The sequence below is a fragment of the Micrasema longulum genome, unplaced genomic scaffold, assembly GCF_059751315.1.
Source record: "Micrasema longulum isolate JH-2025_06_02 unplaced genomic scaffold, ASM5975131v1 h1tg002267l, whole genome shotgun sequence".
Classification (NCBI taxonomy): Eukaryota; Metazoa; Arthropoda; class Insecta; order Trichoptera; family Brachycentridae; genus Micrasema; species Micrasema longulum.
This window is the reverse complement of record NW_028279425.1, coordinates 385,013-407,839: the sequence shown is the minus strand read 5'-3', so window position 1 is coordinate 407,839 and position 22,827 is coordinate 385,013. Positions and strand designations below refer to the sequence as shown.

General features: G+C 31.7%; 1 protein-coding gene across 1 annotated transcript; it reads left to right on the top strand.

Moving 5' to 3' along the window:
- Positions 1 to 15,879: 15,879 nt before the first annotated feature.
- On the top strand, positions 15,880 to 22,489 carry LOC148272626 (uncharacterized). Its single transcript, XM_088239799.1, has 2 exons — positions 15,880 to 17,517; positions 22,421 to 22,489. Exons 1-2 carry the CDS (start codon positions 15,880 to 15,882, stop codon positions 22,487 to 22,489), a joined length of 1,707 nt encoding a protein of 568 aa, XP_088095925.1.
- Positions 22,490 to 22,827: the final 338 nt, after the last annotated feature.

The following is a 22,827-nucleotide window of genomic DNA, read 5'->3' as shown; positions in this document are numbered from 1 at the left end:
TGTAATTTTTGTAACATAACATAAATAATACCTATTTGTATCGTCTTTTTTTAGTGATGCTGTGTACATTGGATCTGTTCCGACGAGTTTGCTACTTTTGCAGTAGTCTTCCGAGTAAACTGAGTGTTGTTTAAAAAAAAAATGGGTTTATCTACTAGCAATTTGTAGTGTCGCCGTCGGCAGTAGGTTCAGTGTCATGTATGTCGTGTGTAGTGCCGGAAATCATGTTAAATTTATTATTTACATTTATGTATGTTGTTTAAATGTTGAGTATTTCAATGAGGAACTTCAACCCTACTGGAAATTGGACACAAAAAATAATTTCATGCGCGCGTAAAATTTAGAGCATTCAATTGTACGGCAAAGTTTCTTGAAAATGTACGAATTAAAAAATATGTTTTGATAAAAACGCACTACTTTGAACAACGTCACTGGTTCATATGAATCAACCAGTTATACGAGTATGAAAGCTGTGAAGGATATCCGGTTTGCTAACCATAAACAAACCAATAGGAAGTACCTCTGATGTCACACGTGGAGTAATTTCTGAAATACAAAACTTTAAAAAATCATAGCGCTGATAACATAATATATAATAATCATAATAACAAAAATTGGCTTATTTTTAAAGTCTATTTATAAATAAAAAAAATTATATTAACTTATTGTGTATTTAATATATTGAGTTTTTCTACAGCTATTTCTCAGTAGAACTACATTTTAATTATAATAATCAAAATACGTATATAGTTGTATTCCACTTCTATTTATAATTTTTACCAGTGACCGGGTTTCGTCATGACCGACACCCCAGTCTGACGATGTCTGTCATGACGAAAGCCGGTCACTAGTTAAAATTATAAATAAAAGTGGAATAAAACTTTATACGTATTTAAATAATTCTCTATTTATTCAATATCTCAGGTTTTAGGGAGAAAAGATAACCGGTTTCTACAAAGCGTTCCGCGAACTACCATCATCTTATTTCGATAATTTGACGGTATGTGTCTCGTTTCCTTTTTCAAAAATAAAAAATAAGATACGTTAGTTTGCTTTAGCATCCGCTCATAGGGGAAAATCATATATTAAAAATAGCATTCCCAGAAAACCGTTTTTCAAGATGATAAAAATTTCAAGTATTTCATTATGTTTTCTCACTTTATCGTCGTTTCATATTTATATAGAATTAATGTGAGAGAGCTTTTTCGGTTCCTTTGTTTTGTTTTTATAATGAAAAACACAATTCTTTTTAAAGCATTAAATATTAGAATTGGAAAAGTATTACCAACTAAGCTTGAACGCTAATGAATGTATATTTTTTTTTTTAAATCTATGAATTTTAATAGTGCGGGAAAGATGTATTGCAAGGAGTTCTAAGCGGCATTTAAAAAAAATATATATAAAACAAAAAAATGTTATTTTGCATCGTCATAATAAAATAAACAGAAATATGAGACATTCTTTCAATTCGTGGTACTGGACATTAAACAATTTTTTTTAAAAAAGAGTCGTGACACATTTTTGGTCATGCGGTTACAATAGGAAATCCCTGACTGCCCGTACGAGATTTTCCTGTAATTTGAATTATTGAACACCAAAAACACGTATGATTTTTGCTCCAAGAAATTTTTCTTTTGTGGCTCCAAGAGTGTTTAATGTTCTGGATGAACATATTAAGTTCTCTAAAACGAAAGCCATTTTCATAAATGTACAAGTTTGGATTTTGCCTAAGAGAAGATAGCATTGCAGGAGACTGCTGGGAGATATTGCATAGATTTCTATACTATTAAGTGTGTTTTTACAGATGTTTATCGAAATATATGCTTAATTAATATTGTTGCAATTATTGAATAATGTACATTCTTCCACTTTATATAATGTTGTATCTCAACTCAACACAGGGCTCTTGGCCTGGTAGAGTTACGGATACGTTATTATTATTGTTTTTTAATATAAATGTGTTTAAATGAATCAATAAACTTTTAAAAATAATAAATGCTTGCGTATGTAACGCTCAGCGATTGTTTCGGCTTCCAATATATCCACGGTCCAGGAGAAAAATTCAAACAGCATATCCTTTATCGGCCTTATTTGTACCTGATAACACTCAGGGCCCTGCAACAAAACTCTGAATTCTGCGTATAACAATCATCAACGTATGACTATCAACCCTGCGTATAACGATCAACTATGAGTTCGTGAGTTCTGCTGCTTCGTAAACTCTGAGAAGTTTCATAGGTTAAACTACTGTCAACAACAATCAGTCGTAATACCAAAACATAAAAGTATTTATTTTAACAACAAAGATGTCGAACTTTGTGCCTAATAAACGGAATTGGCGGAAAGCTTTGCGTTTAGCTTTAACTTGAAAAAAGTGCAGTTGAAGCATGTCGTTTGCTTGAAAAAGCGTGTGGCTAATGTGCACCACCTGTGAAGATTAGTTTAAGCGCTTCAGAAGTGACTATTTGGACACTGAGGCCAAGGTGCGCTCCCGAAGACCAAAAACAATTGAGGACGCTGATCTGCAAGCATTATTAGATAAATATGATACGAAAACACAAGATCAACCAGCAGAAGCATTAAATATGACTTGACGAGGTATTTTTTAATGTTTGCATTCCGTAAGAAATGTTAAAAATGGATGGGAATCGAATAGTCACCTCTGAAACTTTGCTTTTGAGGCAAGAAAAAAAGAGTTTCTGGTACGGAGTAATTACTGGCGATAAAAATTATAATTTTTCGAAGATCCTAGACGCAAAAAAATTGTAGCGCTCACTTGACGAATCATCTACATCGACGCCACGGACAAATCGCTTCGGAAAGAAGGCAAAGCTCTGCGTTTGGTAGGACCAGAAAGGAATCGTGTACTATCAGCTGCGAAAAACGGGCGAATCTGTCAATGAGCATCGCAACCGGCAACAGCAAAACAATTTGAATCATGCATTGCTCGAAAAACGGCCAGAATAGGACGGGACAAAAACGAGTGATATTGCAGCACGATAACGCATTTTGACGAAATTTTGAATTTTTGAATTTTTTTGACACAGTGCGATGTATGCAAACTTGATTCTATGCGCTTTCCGGTATATTATAATGCTATGACAAATACTCTGTAATTTCTTCATGAACATCTTTGAATGAAAAATAAGTAGCATATTTTACTTTTCTTCTCTCCGGCTACTCCTTTGTAAAAAAAAATGTATGTCGGTCACTTCGTTGAGACGTGAAGAAGACACAAACAATCAAACACTCTTTCGCATTTATAATAATGGTATGGATTGTGAATTCAGCTACTAATAATTAATAGTTACGTATACTGTGCGGTACGCTTTTGAAGCAGAGAAATAATGAAAAAAAATATTTTAAAAAACGCAGCCTCATTAAAATTAAGCTCTTGTTTGAAGCAGCTTTGCATTTTTTTGCAGTATTATTTATATATAACGAAAATAAACAATGAGTTCAATAACATTTTTTTATACGTGTTTTTAAGACGTAAATGTTTTAAGTGGTTTGTTAAAATCGATTCATTTTATGAAAATTCGGGTTTTTTTCATTTCATCTAAATTAGATCATCGCAGTTTTTTTTCAAATATACGTAACCAGTTTTTGATTAATATTAAAAGGTGATGTGTGCTTTTTGTATTATTTTTATTTTGATGTTACGTAATTCAAATTTATTTTTCATGTATAACTTATCTATCAGTCTCTATATTTTTATTAAAATTGGTATATTTGATTAATGAAAAAACACAATAACAAAAAGTTTCAGCCTAAACACAATAAATTCCTAGCTAGTCAGAACCTGAAACATAGAACCAGTTAACATTGTAAAAATGTAAATTTTTATAACAAAACATTAATTTTCAAAAAATACAGTAGAGCTTCATTAATCCGGACTCTTGTTTATCTGGTGATCGCGGTAATACAGACGAAGGTGGCGGAAGACATTTCGTCTGCTTTAAGCACCGCACTAAGCCGTCTGTTGTCAACCATCGACCTGCGTGTACGACAACTACTTACACTTCTGTTTTTTTTAGCTTTTAAACGTACAGCCCTCCTACACTTAATGTTTATTATGCCCTATTGCTAATACGGCATCGTGGTGTAATGGTCAGTGTCTTTGCCTACCATCTTAGAGGTCTCGGGTTCGATTTCCGACATGATTAATATGAAATATTTATTTGAAAGGGTGTTTTCTAACTAAAATATTTTAATCTCCCTGGGCTGGTACCTGAAGCGTAAGACTGATCATCTTACCCCCGTGTATCAAAAAAGATGGAGATATGCAGCGATTGTTGTACCAATGTAGTGCCCTATGCACCAATGGTGTGGAAAGGGAATGTTAATATTATCGAGGTTTTCTTTTGATAATTAAAGAAATTTCGAAAGTAAAGCGTACATGTTTTATTATAATTAAAGTTTTGCAAACCACAATCCGGATGTCTTGATAACCCGCCAAGATTCAGTTTTTTCATACCCTAATTTTCAGGGCTATAGTATATATATACATTATAAAAGCTGCTATTAAATGAAGGTGAAATTGCAGTTAAATGAGTGTGAAATAATATTTTCTGACGTGCAATAAAATTTATTAATTTATGATGTAGGAGATAAAATTACAGTGAGACAATTATTTTTTTATTCAAACTATTTTTTTATTATTTTTTCCCCTCTTATTTTCAATACAAAAAAATATCATGATAACTAAGTTTATTCAGATTATAATGATTAAACTAATTGCAGCTTTTCCTTAAAGCGAAATCAATAATCAAATGGATAACTCACCAAGGAATTACTGAAAGGAAATTGGACAAAGGAGAACTCAAGCTTTGAATGGATAATTGTTTGGTTGCGCTTTTGAAAGTTTAAGTAGAGGAACAGTTAATCCCATAAAATGGTACTCTTAAGGTAAGTGGTTGATCTATGTAAGAGAATGATTGAAAATTGCATTTAACCTAATTTACTGAAGCATTTTATTAGACGTCAGATATTAAATTTAGCCTAAGAGAAAGGTAATATTATAGGGCGGCCTCCGTGGTGTAGTGGTCAAGACGCTTAACTCACACACGAAAGGTTCCGGGTTCGATTCCCGGTGAGAACACGAAAATTAAAGTGGGTTTTTCCTCAAGCCTGGGTGTTTTGTGATGTAATTCACCACTGTAATTGGGCCTCCTGGCCTGTTGTGGTGTAAAAATAAATAAATCAATTACATTATTAAAATTATTTGTGGTGCAATATATGCAGGCAAAAATAAATCATAAAATGTCCTTTGTTTTCGCAGTACTGGTCCTTCTGTCTCTGCAGTACGCTGAAAGCTTTCAATGAAGTTATTAAAATCGCAGTAGTTGGAAAAATCGATTGAGCATATCTGATAGAAACGTGATCCACATAAATTAGTTCAGTTTCCTCTGTACACACATTTCCCGGGGAAGAGTGCCTATGAATAGGATGTTTTTGATTAAATCTCCCTAACGGAATCACAAAAACTAAAAATACTTTTTCTTCATTGAATCTCAAAATAACAAATATGCAACACATTATTTTTAAATTAATTCAACTTTAGTACCTACAAAATCTATTTGAAAAAATAACAAAATATGTCCCATTCATAAACACCTTCCCATTAATGGGACACTAGTGTACTTTATATTAATGTAACGCGTATCCAAACTTCAATATATATAATACAACGTTTTTTACATAAGATATATAAATTGTCGGCCTCGTGGTATAATCAACGCGTTTGCCTACCATGCAAGAGGTCTCGAGTTTAGTGCCTGACACGAAATACTTTTTTAATAAGTTGTTTTTACACTAAAATATTTTATACTCCCAGGACTGGCACCTGAAACGCTAGACTATTTGTCTTGCCTTCATGTAACAAAAATGATCAAGATACGCTGCAATTGCTGTACCAATGTAGTTTCCTATGCGCCATTAGGTGCAAAAATGGAATAATGATGACTATGCATGAGATCTCGAGCACGATTTCCGAAAAGGTCGAGCTGAAATATTTTATGATTACCCATGAATTTGTTGTTTTTTCAAATTGGTCAATTTAAAATCGGCTAACTTTAATTTATATAGTAATTCAAAAATTATTAATTTTTCGAAATCTATTGTAAATCTACAATAGAGCAAAATGCCGTCTCTTCAGATGTGGCCTTATTTCTTTAAAGTGCAAATAGTTTTAAAGTTTTAGTAATAGTAAAAAGATGTGTGGAGTTGAAAAATAACTTGTTTTTTAATAATACATATTTTTTATAAAGCATTTGTTTTATTTATTAATTAATTATACACACCTATGGGGCTTTAACATGACAGGTGCATAATTAAAATGCTAACGTTTTATAGTATAAATGACAATAATATGTGTTGGCCTTATAAATATGTATCTAATAAACAAAAATATATTATGTATGTTTTTTTTAAGTTTCCAAATTAATTATTATTCATAATTCCATGTTAATAAAGATAAATTACTGCATAAAATTAGGTAGGGTAAAATGTTTAAAAAAAATAATAACCCTTTATAAGCAAAAAGTTGAAGTTTAGGAAAGGTATTATTTAAATGGAGGTAAGCAAAATACAAAATTGCAATGTGATTTTTAAAGCATTCGAGTAATGCAAGACATTTTGATTTTACCGCTGTGAGAATATTTAATCTCAAAATTGACAATGGAAAACGAAACATTTTCTTCTTACTCGTTTCCGAGCCGGTGTAGTCTGATGATTCGAGAATTTACAAAACCTAATATAATAATAAAATATGTTTGAGTTTAAACTGACTTTTTTTTACGAATTTAAGATTGTGACATGTGCAATCATTTTACGTTTAAATATATCATCTTCTTGTTTTTTCATCTAGCCCAATGTTCTTCTCTGTTTTTCTTTAATGTAAATTTTTATCTACATATTTTTCTTTTAAATGTGATAAAATTTGAAGTGTAAATCTTTGACATTCTTGTTGAAGCCATGATGATTTTTTACTAAATGTAGATAGCCTTTCCAACAGGCATAACTATTGGCAGGTTGGTTCTGTATATTGAAATGTGAAACAGTCTATGCTGACGCTGTCTAAGGTAATTATCCGGAACACAAAAACCAATGCTCTGCATAATTTCAGGGTTGTCAATAATACGGCTCAACAATCGAAAGAAGTGCGTGGTTAATTTAACATTCCTTCTTGTATTTAAACTGCTGTAACCATACATATCTTGGAGTAACTGAGTGTGATTAAGTGATGGATAATATCCGCACTCCCTCATGTAGAAAAACCGAAAAAAATTCTTGTGAACCACCTCTACCGTAAGATATTACTTCATCTCACACGGTCCCCAAATCATCGGACCACTCTCAAGTCTTATTCGCACCAACGAGTTAGAAGAATTCTCAGTACTCGTGTATTACCAAAAATCCTGGCAGTTGATTGACAATGCCCGCTGGGCGTTTTTATCTAGATCAACATTTTATACTACATATATGATATACGAGTACATTACCATATATATAGGACTTAAGTAAGTTCTCGCTTTTTTTTATCACGGAAAAATATTTATTTATTTATATATTTATTACACTGGTAAACATGATTTTTTCTCACGAGTACCAATAGGTACACTTAAAAAATTTGTTTTTTATACGGTTTTTAAATATGTATTCAGAATATGTCCAACATCCACGGAATTTCGTCAAAGCCATGAAAAACATTTCTAGCTTTATGTACCTAAAACAGAAATTTCCTTAAATAAATGATGCAACAATTAAATTGGGAATATTTGTGAATCCACAACTACGATCACTAAAGCATGATGAAAAATTTAAGGACTATTGAGCCCACTGGAAGTTGCAGCTTGGCAATCATTTAAAAATGTAACTAACAGTTTCTAGGTAAATCAAAATGTTTGAATATCGTGCAGTTAAAAATGAAAGAAATATTAAAATGCTTGGAATTATAAATGTCTGCATCTTGAAAGCCTTGTTTGATGTGAATAAACCAATATCATATTTGTATTCAAGAAAAAAAATACTATCAAAATTACATCTTTTTCATTCTGAGATAATTTTTTTTTTTCAGTCAGAATGTTCGAATATCTTGCAGTTAAGAATGGAAGAAATATCAAATTGTTTGAAATTATAAACGCTTTCATCTTAAAAACTTTGTGTAATGGGGAAAACAGATATCATTTTTGAATTCAGGAAAAAATACTATAAAAATTACTTTTTTTTTCAGAGACAAAAAAAAATATTTTTTTTGTTGCCCAGTGAGTGTTATCGTTCCATTAGAAAAAAATATATTAAGACAAAACTGATTAACTAACTTCTCCCTAACATAACACGCAAGCAAAGCTGCGGGTAAAAAATCGTAGTTAAATAAATAAATAAAAAAACGAAAATTTGCACCAACTTCGGTTTTACACTGACTGCAGTTTATTGTAAATGACTATGATCAAGAGGTATTTCAAATAAGTACTGGAAAATTAATCTTTATCGTTTGAAGGTACTTTTTACTTTTTAATTAAAACCTTTTGTGAACGACTTTTGTGGCAGCACCGTGCCGCATAGACAGGATGGAAAAATGCAATTTGCAACCATCGGGCTTCCTTTATTGGGTCTCATTTTGTAAATTTACATATTAAACTCTTCAGCCTTCAAAAATGCAGATTTTCTCTGTTGTACACCGGAACTAGTTTAAAAATAATCTGGATTTAATGAAGTACTCGTAAATTAAGTCAAATTAATACAGCAAACACAATCAATGTGTGCACTTTATAATAAAATGAATAAATGTGGAAGAAGCCAAGAATGAATGCCAGGATAGACGCATTTGGCATTTTATCCTCTCCGTTAACCCCTGCGAAGAAATGGCTAGGTTTTGTTAGTAAAAATAATCAATAACAAAAACAATTTAAATTTACAAGTGAACGCGTTTTATGGATGTGTCGAGACCGTTGAGAAAAAAAGTGATGTGTGTGAAATAAAAAAGGACGTTAGCAGTAACAGTTACTGTTGCACAAATAATTTTTTTTTTTTAATACGTTTCTAAATAAAAGTTTAAAGCAGCGCAGCATAGGCACAAAATCTAGTACAAGCAACTGCTGGAACAGTTTCGCACCTTCAATTTTCAATATTATTGTTTTTTTTAGAGACAGCTTTATTTCATATCCTGACTAATTTTACTATGTCAGTTAAAAAACGCTTTCAGCTATTATTTATAAAAAATAACAGTTTGTGAAACTGTTTTAGCTGTTTCGAAAGAATGACCATTTAATTTTTTTACCATTTCTAGTGTGGAATAGAATCAGAATCATGGACGACCGATTTTTACTAGAGATCTATTTTCTTGTATAAATCGTGAACAAATTAATGCGGTAGAGTTTTGACAGCCTCGAGGTATTGTAGTTATCATGTTAGTCTACCTTGCTTGAAGTACCGGGTTCAATTTTTGGGAAGAACGACAATTATGATTTATTATAAAAGTGGTTTTATACTCCAATATTTTACTGTCATTTTCTGATTTTAGCATACTTTTGCAATACCTATGATAAACAATACTTTGAGTTTTTTCAAATGTTGAGGAAAAAAATGGATTTAACCCCTTAGAGAGTTATAAAAATTAACATATTAGAACAACGATGCAGAACATTTTACTCCGCTGAAATCAACAGATTGAGGAATCGAAGAAATATGGATGCTAAAACATAAGCAAAATTATGTATGCTAGACGGCGCATAAAATTAAGACAAAACATTGTTACGTAAAAATACATTGGATCTAATTAGTTTAGATATTTTCTTTTGTATCAGAATTTTTTTTCGCCATGTCGTCGCTTCGGTTTGTTTTTATCCAACAGACCAAAACACAAATCTGCAGATATACAGATATAAAGTTTATTTTACGAAATATACATAAATATTGACCACGACTTGAGACAAAATTCGTTTAAAAACCCTTTGAACATTTTTAAAAAAATATTTTTTATTTGAATTTTATAAATAAAGCCTTTCGCAGAACTCCGGTACACTTAAACCAATTTCGTTAAAAATGGCATGCTAAACAAAAACGAACTAAAATGACGATGTGTTATTTCCTGGGATGCTGCTCTGCGATTGGTCGGCTCTGTACCAATCGCGTTATACCTAATTCTTGCCAAACAAAGAATTTATGAACAATTATGATCTGATCTTGTAAAATGACATTCCTGCTTCTAAGCATACTCGTACGATAGAAAGCGCTAGCTTTATCTTCCCAGTACATTCTGATTTTGGTTCATTTTAATTCCGGCTACCGGACTACATGGTGGTCTAGCGATCATCGTCAAGTTTTTTTTTTAACAATGATGAAAGCACCAACTCATATCATCCGCCAGACATTCAATCAAATGTCTTTTTTTTTTAAACTACTATTGGATAGCTGTGTAAGAATAATATATATGTAACTTGATTATAAATACTTGTCATTGAAAATACCAATCCAATGTGATATTCCCACATTCCTGTATTGCTATTTTTTGGAAGCAACAAATGTTTTACAATGAATAATACAAACAAACCAATGACCGTACTACGCTGCGGTTCGTGACTCATTAAATTGTTTTCCCGACTATACAGCTCACAAAACGGAAACAGCCTCTATTGTAAAAGGGGTGATTATTCACGACATGGAAAATAAAAAAAACTGGCCATGTCAGGCATTCATAAAGCGTGATGTTATGAAATCAGACATGCATGTAATATTTATTCACTATTTTGAAAGTTAACATACCTAGATAAAAATGACAACAACAACACATTATATATAATAGATTTTTTGGTAAATTCAGGACAGGCATTTCTGTTTGTCCGTTTCTGAGTCATGTGTGTGAAATGGAACCAAAAAACTAAGATCGTTTTTTTTTTTTGAATTGGCGTTTTACATCACAATGTATTTTTAACTACTAAATGTGAAAGGGTTACTTTGTCTTAGCGGGGTCCGTATTAAAAGGGAAAGTTCATTTATTTATTTATCATGGAACTCATTAAGTATTTTTCATAAATATAAGGTATAAGTAAATAATTTAAAGAAATAAGACCACTTGCAGAGAGAGAAACAATTTTTTTTAAAAAGAAATATAAAAAATTCAAAAATAAATTAAAAGTACATATAAGGGAGAAGAGATGGTAGAGTGCCGTTCCGACTCTCTTTTTCTCTCTCTTTTTCTATGAACATTTATATTTTTAACGAAAATTTCACAACCAACATTTTTTATTTTTTATTTATAAAAGAAATATTTACGTTTTCATTATTTACCTAAATATTTAATTTCAGGGGCCATTATCAAAGAGTTGTAAACAACTGACTATTTTAAAATGAGAATCAAGTTGGGGTCGAGTGGGATCCGAATCACGGAATTTTGATTTGTGAGTCAGAGACACCACAATCCGATTTCTTTAACAAGATACCTACGGGTAATAGGTATGTGTAAAAGTTAAACAGAAATCAAATTTACAATGTAATTAACGGACCTGATAAAACTATAGTATTTATAGCTTAATATATCGATTTAGTAACCAAAACTTTCATTAAAGATAGTCTGTATTCTTCAAAGGGTGCCATTTTTCATATAATAAGTCTGTGGAGCGCGGAATGTCAAAGAGTACAAAATGGCGTGTTCTACGGACAGGGACTCGATACGAAATTTTTCCAACAATGTGTGAGCTATCCATTAGATTATTTACAATTTTATAGAAAAAGCTCATATCCAACATGATACGCTGAGTTGCGAGACTTTGAATTTTATAAAAATTAAGTTTAAATAGGTAGTTCTCTTCAATTGTCAATAAAGTCAAATTGTTTTTTTAACGAAAATACGAGAAAATAATTTATTAAAAAACTAAGCATCTTCGTTTTTAACACGTAATTGAACATTTTTTTGTAAAAAAATTCTAAACATTTTCATAGAGGAAATTTTATTTAAATTTATAGGATAACTTCTGTCGTAATCGGGACTCTGGTATTAAATAACAGATATAAGGGTGGCAATGGCGCGGGTCTGCCCGATCGAAATTTGGATTTTCCAGTCTACAAACAATCTAATGACAAAATACTACGTTTACAATTAAGGACATTTGATTGATTGTAGCAGACTTATTAACTTTATACATATACTGAAGTGCACTAACAGTGAGATGGGGATTAAAAGTAGTAAATTTAAATACGGATCTTCATAGGCGGAATAAAACTGCCACCCCATTTATAAAAGATCAGTTATATTATAGGATTTTACGTCATGCGCATGTTTTTATTTTACTAAACACATATTATTTGAAAATATTTCAAAAAAACCAAATCTTATAAAAACGACATAAATTAGTAACAGATTTTTTTTTCAGTGTACCTGAATTCGACTTTTATTTCGTTTTTTATTCGTTTTTAAGGAACTTCAGCCCTACAGGTAATTGGAAACAATAAATGTTTTCTTGCGCGCTGTAAAAATTGGAGCATTAAATTGTAGGGCAAAGTTTCTTGAAAATGTAAAAAAAATATCTATTTTTTTTTTTATGAAAACGCACCACTTTGAACGATGTAACTGGTTCATTATATGAACCAACCAATTATATGAGAGCTGTGAAGGATATCCGGTTGGCTTATTGTAAACGAATCAATAGGGAGAACTGACCGAAGAACCTCTGACTTCATGCGTGGAGTTATTTCAGAAATACAAAACTTTAAAAAATCATAGGGCTGATAATATGATATATAATAGTAAATTTTCTTAGTTTAATAGTATATTAACAAATAAATATTTTTAAAAAAAGACTCCGAACTTCCACATTAAATCTTTAATTTATTTTAAATATACCAACTTAAAAATGTTTCAATTAACAAATTACAACAAAGATGGAGAATATTTTACAGAAGGGGATATGGAGGTCTAGGTATTTACCGGGTTTTTGATCTATCATTGTTGATTTAAGTGGCTATTTTATTTATTTATGAATTTATATAAAGATACCTACTACAAAAAAAACCTATTCCTATCTCTATGAGGCCAAGAGCCCACACACACTTTACCCACAGTGTAACATTCACCATTTTGCCTAAGTTTGAACATACATATTTCTTCAATATAAATGTTTACGTTGAAAGCTTAACTCGGTCTGTTACTTCTGTTTGCTGCTGTGCAAACCAATCATTTACCCTCAAAACTTTTATTCGATGCATCATATAGTGCTTCTGGCTTCAAAGCCTGTATGTCTGTAGACAGATTTGAGTTTTTGATAAACAGCCTGAGATTTGATGATAAGAGTACACGTTCAGCGAGAAGAATTGATGAGAAGTTTGCAGCATTTCAAGATTTATGGGAAACGTTTATAAACAACTGCAAGAAATCGTATACGCCGGGTGCTTACGTGACGATCGATGAACGATTGGTTAGATTTATACCCGTATGCAGAGACAAAACTTAAAGTGAGGAAAGTACATTCTATTGTCTTCACCTTCAGATTATTCTCCGCATTTGAGATTAGAATGTACTTTCCTCACCTTAAGTTTTGTCTCTGCATACGGGTATTAGAGGTCGTTGCCTATGCAGAATGTACATGCCCATAAAACCAAACAAACTTGGCATCAAAATTGTAATCGTAGCTGATGTGAAAACTAAATATATGTTCAATGCTACACCTTACTCGGGTAAAGAAAATACACCAAGAAACAAGCCACTAGCTGATTATTGTGTTAAAAGTTTGACTTCACTACTTCATGGTACCAATAGAAATTTTACGGTGGACAATTGGTTCACATCGGTATCCTTAACTGCAGAATTTTTTAATGCAACATACAATTTGACGCTTGTAGGAACCTTACAAAGAAACGAACGAGAGGTTCCAAATGAAATAACGGATTCTACTTTTCGTCGAATTATGACATGTGTTTATTGCTTTGAACAACAAAAGACTTTGGTTTCTTATAAACTGAATTTAAAAAAAAAGATTCTGCCATCAACAGCACATGACGATATTGCGATAAATACTACTAGTGGGAAACGAAAAACAATTTAGTTTTTTAATTGGACAAAAGGCGCTGTCTATACCGGAGATCAGATATGTTCTACCATAAGCTGCAACAGAAAAACACGTAGACGGCCATTATGCTTGTTTTATAACTTGATTTACATTACAATTACAAATTCATACGTCATATACATTAGTAATAACTGCAGAAACAATAAAAAAAGCAAATCCAGACGCGACTTTGTTTTGGAAATGGCTGATGCTCTTACGGAACCTCAGCTGAAAGAGATAATAAATTATCCAACTTTGCGGCGTGAATATTGTTGAAGCTGTTCCTGAAGCGGTAACTATTTATGAATCAAATCAAAGAAAAATATGTGCATTTTGTCCATCCAAGCAAGAAAAATGACAACAAACTTTTGCATGAAATGCAAAAGAGCCATATGTAGGGCGTATTACATGAACAAGTGTCCCTACTGTGTAGTAAAAAAATTTTGACATTATTAGGTGATCTCTAAAACCCAAAAAATGTTATTAATACTTCTAAAATAATAAACGTTTTCGATTATCTTATTTATTCCTGTTTTATTTATAAGTCATATTTTTAATATGGAGTTGAATCCAGTCCCTGTCTACAAAAATTTGGACAAACTCAAAATATTGTCAATATAAATATGTAACACAATAATAATCGCATTCCTGGCTACTGCATAGTACTTTGATTTTTTGTACACCCTAAATTACGTGGTTTTTAAATAGATAATAAATATAATTAGTTGGAGACATTTGAAACATTTTTTACAAACAATCATATATACTATCTACGTATGTATATCTATAATATTTCGATTTGTTTTTAGTTTTAATATGCAACATTTTCATTTGATTTTTAATATGTATTTTCTTTAATTTTAAGATATAATAAATAAAATAATTAGTTTGAGACCCCTGAAACATTATATATACAAGTAGCCATTCTTGCTATTTAGATGGGTTCTTGTTCATTCAGTTGTTTGTAGAAAGTAAAAACTACTGACTTTGCAACAATAACCGATGAACTGGAGATTTAGTCTGTATAATATACTCATATAAAGGTCTACTTATTTTTATTTTTGCTGAATTTGTGTGCCTATGTAAATTTTACAAACCTCAAATGCATCTCTTTTTCACTACTTTTCTTATAAATCTTTTATTATTTTTTTACCATACATTACTTACAGATAGTGTTTTTCTGGGTTATTATGCCGTGTTTGTGGGCTTTGTATTGCCGACGTTTCGGAGCACATTGCAGTGTCCATCTTCAGGGCTGAATGTATGAGTGTAGTTTTTAGTGTGTTGAATTGTGAGGAATTTGTACCGTGTCGCAGTCGGGCAATGTATGTGGTTAAGTGTGTGGAGTTTGTACCGTGGGCTTTGGAAGCACCGGGTACCATGAGGTTCGTAGTCGTAACCCATCATCCCTGTTTATGTTATTAGGATGCTTGTATATTTCTATGGCTTCCTTTATTAAACGGGCTTGATGATTTTTGGGCTTTCCAAGGACATTTGGCTCAAATGAGAAATTATGCCCTGTTTCTATGTAGTGCTCTGCAAGAGCTGATTTATCCGGGTAGCCCAACTTGCATGCACTCTTGTGCTCTTTTATTCTTGTCATTATGTTTCTGGCAGTCTGCCCTATGTAGACTGTTTCACAGCTTTTGCAATTTAATTTATATACTCCATCTGTTTCAAGTGGGTCCCGATCTTTTACTGATTTTAGTAAGTTTCTTACTTTTGAGGTCGTACCGAACACTGTCCTTATGTCCCGTTTCTTAAGCGTTTTTGCAATTCTATCCGTGACATTTCTCTTCATCTTCTCCTCAGTGCTACCTTGTCACCCCAACACTTCATGAAGATTGAAGACATAACCCATACCCAAGCTGAAAGAAGTAAACTAGCAGTAGAGAAGAAACAGAAAAAGAAATTCCAAGAAATGGAAAAGAGAAAGAAAGAAAAGACAATTCAACTGGATCCACAGAAAGTGGTGATGAATCTATCTAGCCAAACTCTGAGCAAAGATGCAATATCGGTACTCAGTAAAGGACTCAACTTTGCAGTTACGCCTAAGACCATCCCGGTTGAGGACATAATATGTGGAGTTGAGGCGGCACTAAGTAAGAAGATCCCTATTGCAGTTGCGGAAGAAATCCGACAAGATACTTGCCTGATATTAAGAAAAACTAAATTACCACCATCTAACATATCCAAACAGGAACGCATAGCTTTAAAAGAACTAAGGGACAATAAAGATATTTTAATTCTACCAGCCGACAAAGGAAACGCAACCGTGGTATTGGATCAAAAAACATATTCTGACAAGATGCGTGAGCTATTAAAAAGCAAGACATATGAAAAACTAAAGAAAAATCCCACCAATAAGATTGATAAAGGAATAAGGGAGTTAGTGAGGAAATCTAATATTCCTAAAGACTTACATTGGAAGATATTTACACAAGCTCCGAAAACTCCAGCACTATACGGACTACCAAAAATACACAAAGAAGGCACTCCTTTGAGGCCAATAGTAAGCACTATAGGTGCTCCTACATACAAACTCTCACAATACTTGGCAAGTCTCCTTCAAAAACACACGGGAAAAACCACTTCATTTGTCAGAGATTCTTCACATTTTGTGGATACAATAAAGGAGCTAAAAGTTGAGAAGGATGATATATTAGTCAGTTTTGACGTAGTGTCACTTTTCACGAATGTGCCCCTGAATGACGCAATGGTACTTATAAGAGAGATTTTTAGTGAAGACATGTGCGCTTTATTTGAGTACTGCTTAACAAATGGATACTTTTCTTTTGAAAATGAAATTTTTAAACAGTTAGAAGGAGTGGCTATGGGCAATCCTTTATCGCCGGTTCTAGCAAACTTTTTCATGGAGACATTTGAAGAAACGACCTTGGACACAGCTCCATATGCACCCAAAGTATGGCTTCGATACGTAGATGACGTATTTGTCATTTGGAATCATGGTGCAGAAAGATTAACAGTGTTTTTAGACCACCTAAATAATCTCCACCCGGCAATACAGTTTACTATGGAAGTAGAGGAGGACAAAAGCCTATCTTTTCTAGACGTCAAATTAAGCAGAAAGGAAGATGGCAGACTGGGACATACGGTGTATAGAAAACCCACACATACAAACCGGTATCTCCATGCTACCTCACATCACCACCCATCTCAAAAATTAGGCATCATAAACACGCTGGCCAGAAGGGCAACACGTATTTGTGAAGAAAGTAACCTAGAAGAGGAATTGAATATACTGACAAAAGTATTAGAAAGTAATGGCTATGAAAAGAAGGATATAAAAAGAAGAATAATGTCGGTAACAAATCCAAAGAATATTTCCAAGATGGATGATGCTAATACGGATAAAAGAATAGCGTTCCTTCCCTATGTCAAAAATGTCACGGATAGAATTGCAAAAACGCTTAAGAAACGGGACATAAGGACAGTGTTCGGTACGACCTCAAAAGTAAGAAACTTACTAAAATCAGTAAAAGATCGGGACCCACTTGAAACAGATGGAGTATATAAATTAAATTGCAAAAGCTGTGAAACAGTCTACATAGGGCAGACTGCCAGAAACATAATGACAAGAATAAAAGAGCACAAGAGTGCATGCAAGTTGGGCTACCCGGATAAATCAGCTCTTGCAGAGCACTACATAGAAACAGGGCATAATTTCTCATTTGAGCCAAATGTCCTTGGAAAGCCCAAAAATCATCAAGCCCGTTTAATAAAGGAAGCCATAGAAATATACAAGCATCCTAATAACATAAACAGGGATAATGGGTTACGACTACGAACCTCATGGTACCCGGTGCTTCCAAAGCCCACGGTACAAACTCCACACACTTAACCACATACATTGCCCGACTGCGACACGGTACAAATTCCTCACAATTAAACACACTAAAAACTACACTCATACATTCAGCCCTGAAGATGGACACTGCAATGTGCTCCGAAACGTCGGCAATACAAAGCCCACAAACACGGCATAATAACCCAGAAAAACACTATCTGTATTCTGAAGGCCGTGAAAACCTACGAACCTTCATACATTACTTTTACTAAGTTTAACCATAACAATTAATTATATTTTCTTTTTATTACAAAACTTTTTATTTAACTTTAATTTTGTACAAATAGGCTACGGCTGTTAGTTATAATAATATTTAATTCATTTTAATTTTGTTTATTCAGAAAAAACAACAGCAATACAAAAAAATATACACAACATTATAAAAAAAACAAAAAAAAAGCGAAATCAGTTTTCCACATAAATACAATTATAAAAATCCAGTTCAGTTGGATATAATTCATAGAAGTGCATATGTGCGAGTTTTTCAAATCAATAATAATAAATAAATAATATATTAATTCAACACATTCATTCAGTTGTGCATAGAAAATAGGTACTACTGACATTAAAATAATAACCAATGAACCAAAAGTTATTAAAAGTAAAACACTTTGTAATGTTTTCACATTCGAGTTTAGAAAATAGTAGAACTTAAAAAATAGAAAAAATGTTAATGAATAAAGAATTCATCGTTCTTATATTCTGCAATAAAAATTAAAACAGAAAACTAATCCTAGAAGAAAATTCTATTCACTGGGTCAATATCTTTATATATTAGTAAATTCTTACCCCCCAATATCCAACCCGCGTTCTATACCAATGATTCAGAATGCCTGAAACTTGTAGTTTTATACTTTGTATGTTAAACTAGTATGTGATAAAAAATAACAAAGTGTTTTATCTGAAATAAATGAGAAAAAAAAATATAAACTAAATGTTAAAACAATAAATAACTTAACCAAAAGTAAAATCTGTTTGTACGTAAAAAAAATTTTTTTTTGCCAACGTATACAACTTACATAATGTACCTATATAAAAATCGTAATTTGTATGTAAGATTTATAAACTTAATATGTGCGGAACACCCCAGTGAGGGAACATTATTCTGAAAAAAAAGAATACAAACATTGTAAAAGTATTTTAAAATAAATAAACATATCTCAAATTTTATTATTGTTAATTAAAAACCATATAACATTTATATTTAATGAACTAAATTTGGTTTAATTATGCCTAATAGCTATTATTCCCCTTAATATGTTCCAATATATATTTTAACAGTGTTATACATTTTGTTCAAATTGGCTTTGCTCGTAGTAAGTTAATTATAATTAGCATGCAAGCCTTTAAGGCCCTTAAGTCAAAATAAAAATTCAATTCTATTCATATCATAAATATAAAACAACTTTGTTTTTAACCAATAATTTTTTTTTTACCGATCGGTTTCAAAGCTATACCAGCTTTTTTATCAACGTAAACTCAACTAATTACTTATATCCTATTTTATTTTTAACAGTTATTTCTAAATATTACATCTATACGAGCCAATAAGTCAAGTGTTTTTTTAATATTGTGCTTAAGATGGAAAGATGGATACAATTTTAAAATTAGACAGGAGTGAAAATATAGTTTATTTGATTTCTTTTTCGTTTCGTTTCATTTCACCATTGTTTTAATTTTAGAATTTGAAATAAAAAAGACAGTCAGTTTTTTTTTAATTCGTTCAAAGTAAAGAAAGATGGGTTTTACCGGGTGTGCAAATAGTAAACTCAATTATTCTGTTACGCCGTTGTACACACTTTCGGCGTCGGTCGTGCCCCCCACGCCGCTATCCACCAACGGTGTCGAAGGCACAAACTACAAATACCCGTTTTACTTACTCACATGGCAATTCACAGTCGGCTACAGACGACTATCCTTCAAATACAAATCATGAAATAAAAATGTACATCAAATAATACCAAAATGCTTAAAAATAACTAAAACTAATTTTAATTATGGGTTGTTCCATCAAATGTATTTTACAAAAAAAAACGAATAAAAATGAATTAAGAAGAGTAAGAAAAAACAACGTTTTAAAGTATTAGTAAAAAATAAATGGGTATACTTAGAATACATACACATATTGCAGTGGTGAAAAAAGCGCCCTTTTTTATATCGATTGTTATCGACATTTGAATTTGAGGATAATGAATTGATACACTACCTTTAAAAATTCAAAAATGTTACATTTTTGTGTTACGCAATAATCGGGTAATCCGGCCAGGCACTCGCAAGCTTATAAGCTGCAACAGTTGAGAACATTCAAATATTGAATGAATTATTTTTACCGAATGTATGGGGGTGTTGTAATTCAAAGGTTTTTTTTGCACCACAACAGGCCAGTAGGCCCAATTATAATAGTGAATTACAGTACAGAATATCCAGGCTTAAGAAAAATTATATTTTGTTTTTTATGTTCTCACGGAGAATCGAACTCGGAACTTGTCGTGCGTGTCTCAAGTGTCTCTTGGCAAGCTGGTATTAAAAGACACAAATAATTTTCGTTCAAACGGTGTATTTATGTAGAACTAGTATTACTTAAAATTAAGATCTCCCAGTTTCGAACCAAAGTATTGAATCTTAAAATTTAATAAGATATGATTTATTTATTGTTGATAATAATAAAAAATATTTGCGTTCTTATGATTTACCAAATATTCCAATTTTTTTAGCCATTTTCAACGAGTTACAAATTTACTTATTTATGTACTCGTATATCACAGTTTTAATATGTACAGAGATTCTTTGTTTCAGGTCCCGACTAGCTAGGAAATTCCTGTTTAGAAAGGACCTTATTTTCATCATCATCATCATTATTCCCTTTTCGCACTAATTGTGCACATGACACTGGATTAGTACACCAATCGCAGCATATCTCGATCAATTTTGTTACATGAAGATAAGGTGATCAGTCTTACACTTCAGGTAGCAATCCAGGGACTATGAAATATTCAAGTGTGAAAATACTCTCATAAATAAATATTCATTTATAATACAAGTCGTGAATCGAACCCGAGACCTCTCGCATGGTAGGCAAACGCGCTGACCATTACACAAACAGGCCGTCTTTTACACATGTGTTTTTTTACATTGCATAAAATGATGCTAAAAAAAATCAAATAAAATTAAAATTATTCAAAAATTCCAAATAAATATAAATTAGAAAACATGCAGGTAATCAAAAACAACTAAAGCATAAATGACGGTCCTATTTGCAAACCCGGCTAAATCCATCTTTTTTTATTTTGAGCAAATCACAAAAAACTGATACAATACTTAACTTCAACTTTTTTTTTAACTTCAATTTTTATTTTAGTCAGTAAATATTTTATATACAATACAATACTCAAGTAGAGGTTGCCATGTTTGCAATTAACCCGATAATTTAGAAGTCAAGTTATTACAAATAAAGCCATATTTTTAACTAACAATGCTATAATTATTGTAAAAAATTGTATTCTGAACGAGTTTCAATTAATATCTCACTTTTTTATATATTTTGGATTTCGCCGGGTATGCAAATAGTACCCTCAAATATAAATTAGAAAATATACCATTAATAGTTAAGTAAGTAAACATAATTATTATAGGTTAGAAAACATACCGATTGTAATAAAAATTGAAGCATAAATATTAATTATAAAATATACCATTAAAAAAAAATAAATAAACATAATAATGAAATAACTCACTATTAAATAATGGGAATCATGTTAGAGTAAAGTGGAGTTCGAACCTCGGACCTTAGACCCGTGAGTCCACTATGTTAGTCACGGGACTCGATTTTTTCATTTATCCTAATGGTATAAAAATATTTTCGTAGAATATAAAATTATAAATACGGTGGATCGATTTTACCTGTTACTGAGATTCTATTTCGATATAAATATGTTTAGTGTATCAGACAGAGACAAGATCAATTAGGCAATTTCAGATAAAGGTTAAATTTAAAAGCAACTATCCGAGGGAAAACTAAAAAGCCCACTCATTAAAAAAAATATCAACTGAAATACGACTAAATATTTTATTATTTTTCAATCAATATTTTTGAAGCTCATTGCACATTTTGCACAAGCGCGCGAGCCCATTATCCCAGTTTTATAGGATTTGTTAAGGTCAAAATACTGCTCAACGGCCGTTATGATTCTATCATTATAGTAAAATATTTTTAGGGTTTTTTTTTTTTTTTACTTTTTATAAAACATATAATACATAAAGTACAAAACATACTACCAGGAGTTATTTAAAAAAACTCATTTGGGACCATACATATAAAGAAATCATTTTTGTAACAATACATAATATCATACATAGTTAATACACCCGAAATAGTAAGAAAACATTAAATCAGTAACATAAAACACAGAACTTTACATAATCAAAATAAATTAAATTTATAACTATCACTATCAAAAATGATTTTGATTGCGACAATTTTGGATTTTCTATTCGACTTTTCGTGTTTTAGCTCATCGGACAGTTAATTGAATTGGAAATGGCAAATATTTTCCAGAGATCTTCTGCCAAACTTCGTTGAGCGAAACTTAGACACAGCTTTATCTGAATGACATTTTATGCCAGCATAAAAAAAAGGTTGATAATATAAACTTAAAAATTTTAATCGGCTAATGCGTTTATTTCTCAGGGCCGCGAACTTTTCAGTCTACCTATGAACGTACCTACATTAATTGTATGTATGCCAAACACGCAAATACCATTTTCATTGGGACAAACTTGTTTCATAATCTTAGGCTGATTGATATGTATGTTAAATTTTTTTTAAAGTTAACCAGTTCTGCATTTAACTTTTCGGAGCCAAATTATTTTTCTGGGTTTTCTACTTATTAGAAAGTAGATAAGTATTTTTATTATCAA

Bases quoted from the DNA above. Each gene is read 5' to 3' on its own strand.
- LOC148272626 (XM_088239799.1), top strand. From the start codon at position 15,880: ATGAAGATTGAAGACATAACCCATACCCAAGCTGAAAGAAGTAAACTA. The intron at 17,518-22,420 runs GTAAGAAACTTA...TTCGTGTTTTAG, and splicing joins TGTTCGGTACGACCTCAAAA to CTCATCGGACAGTTAATTGA.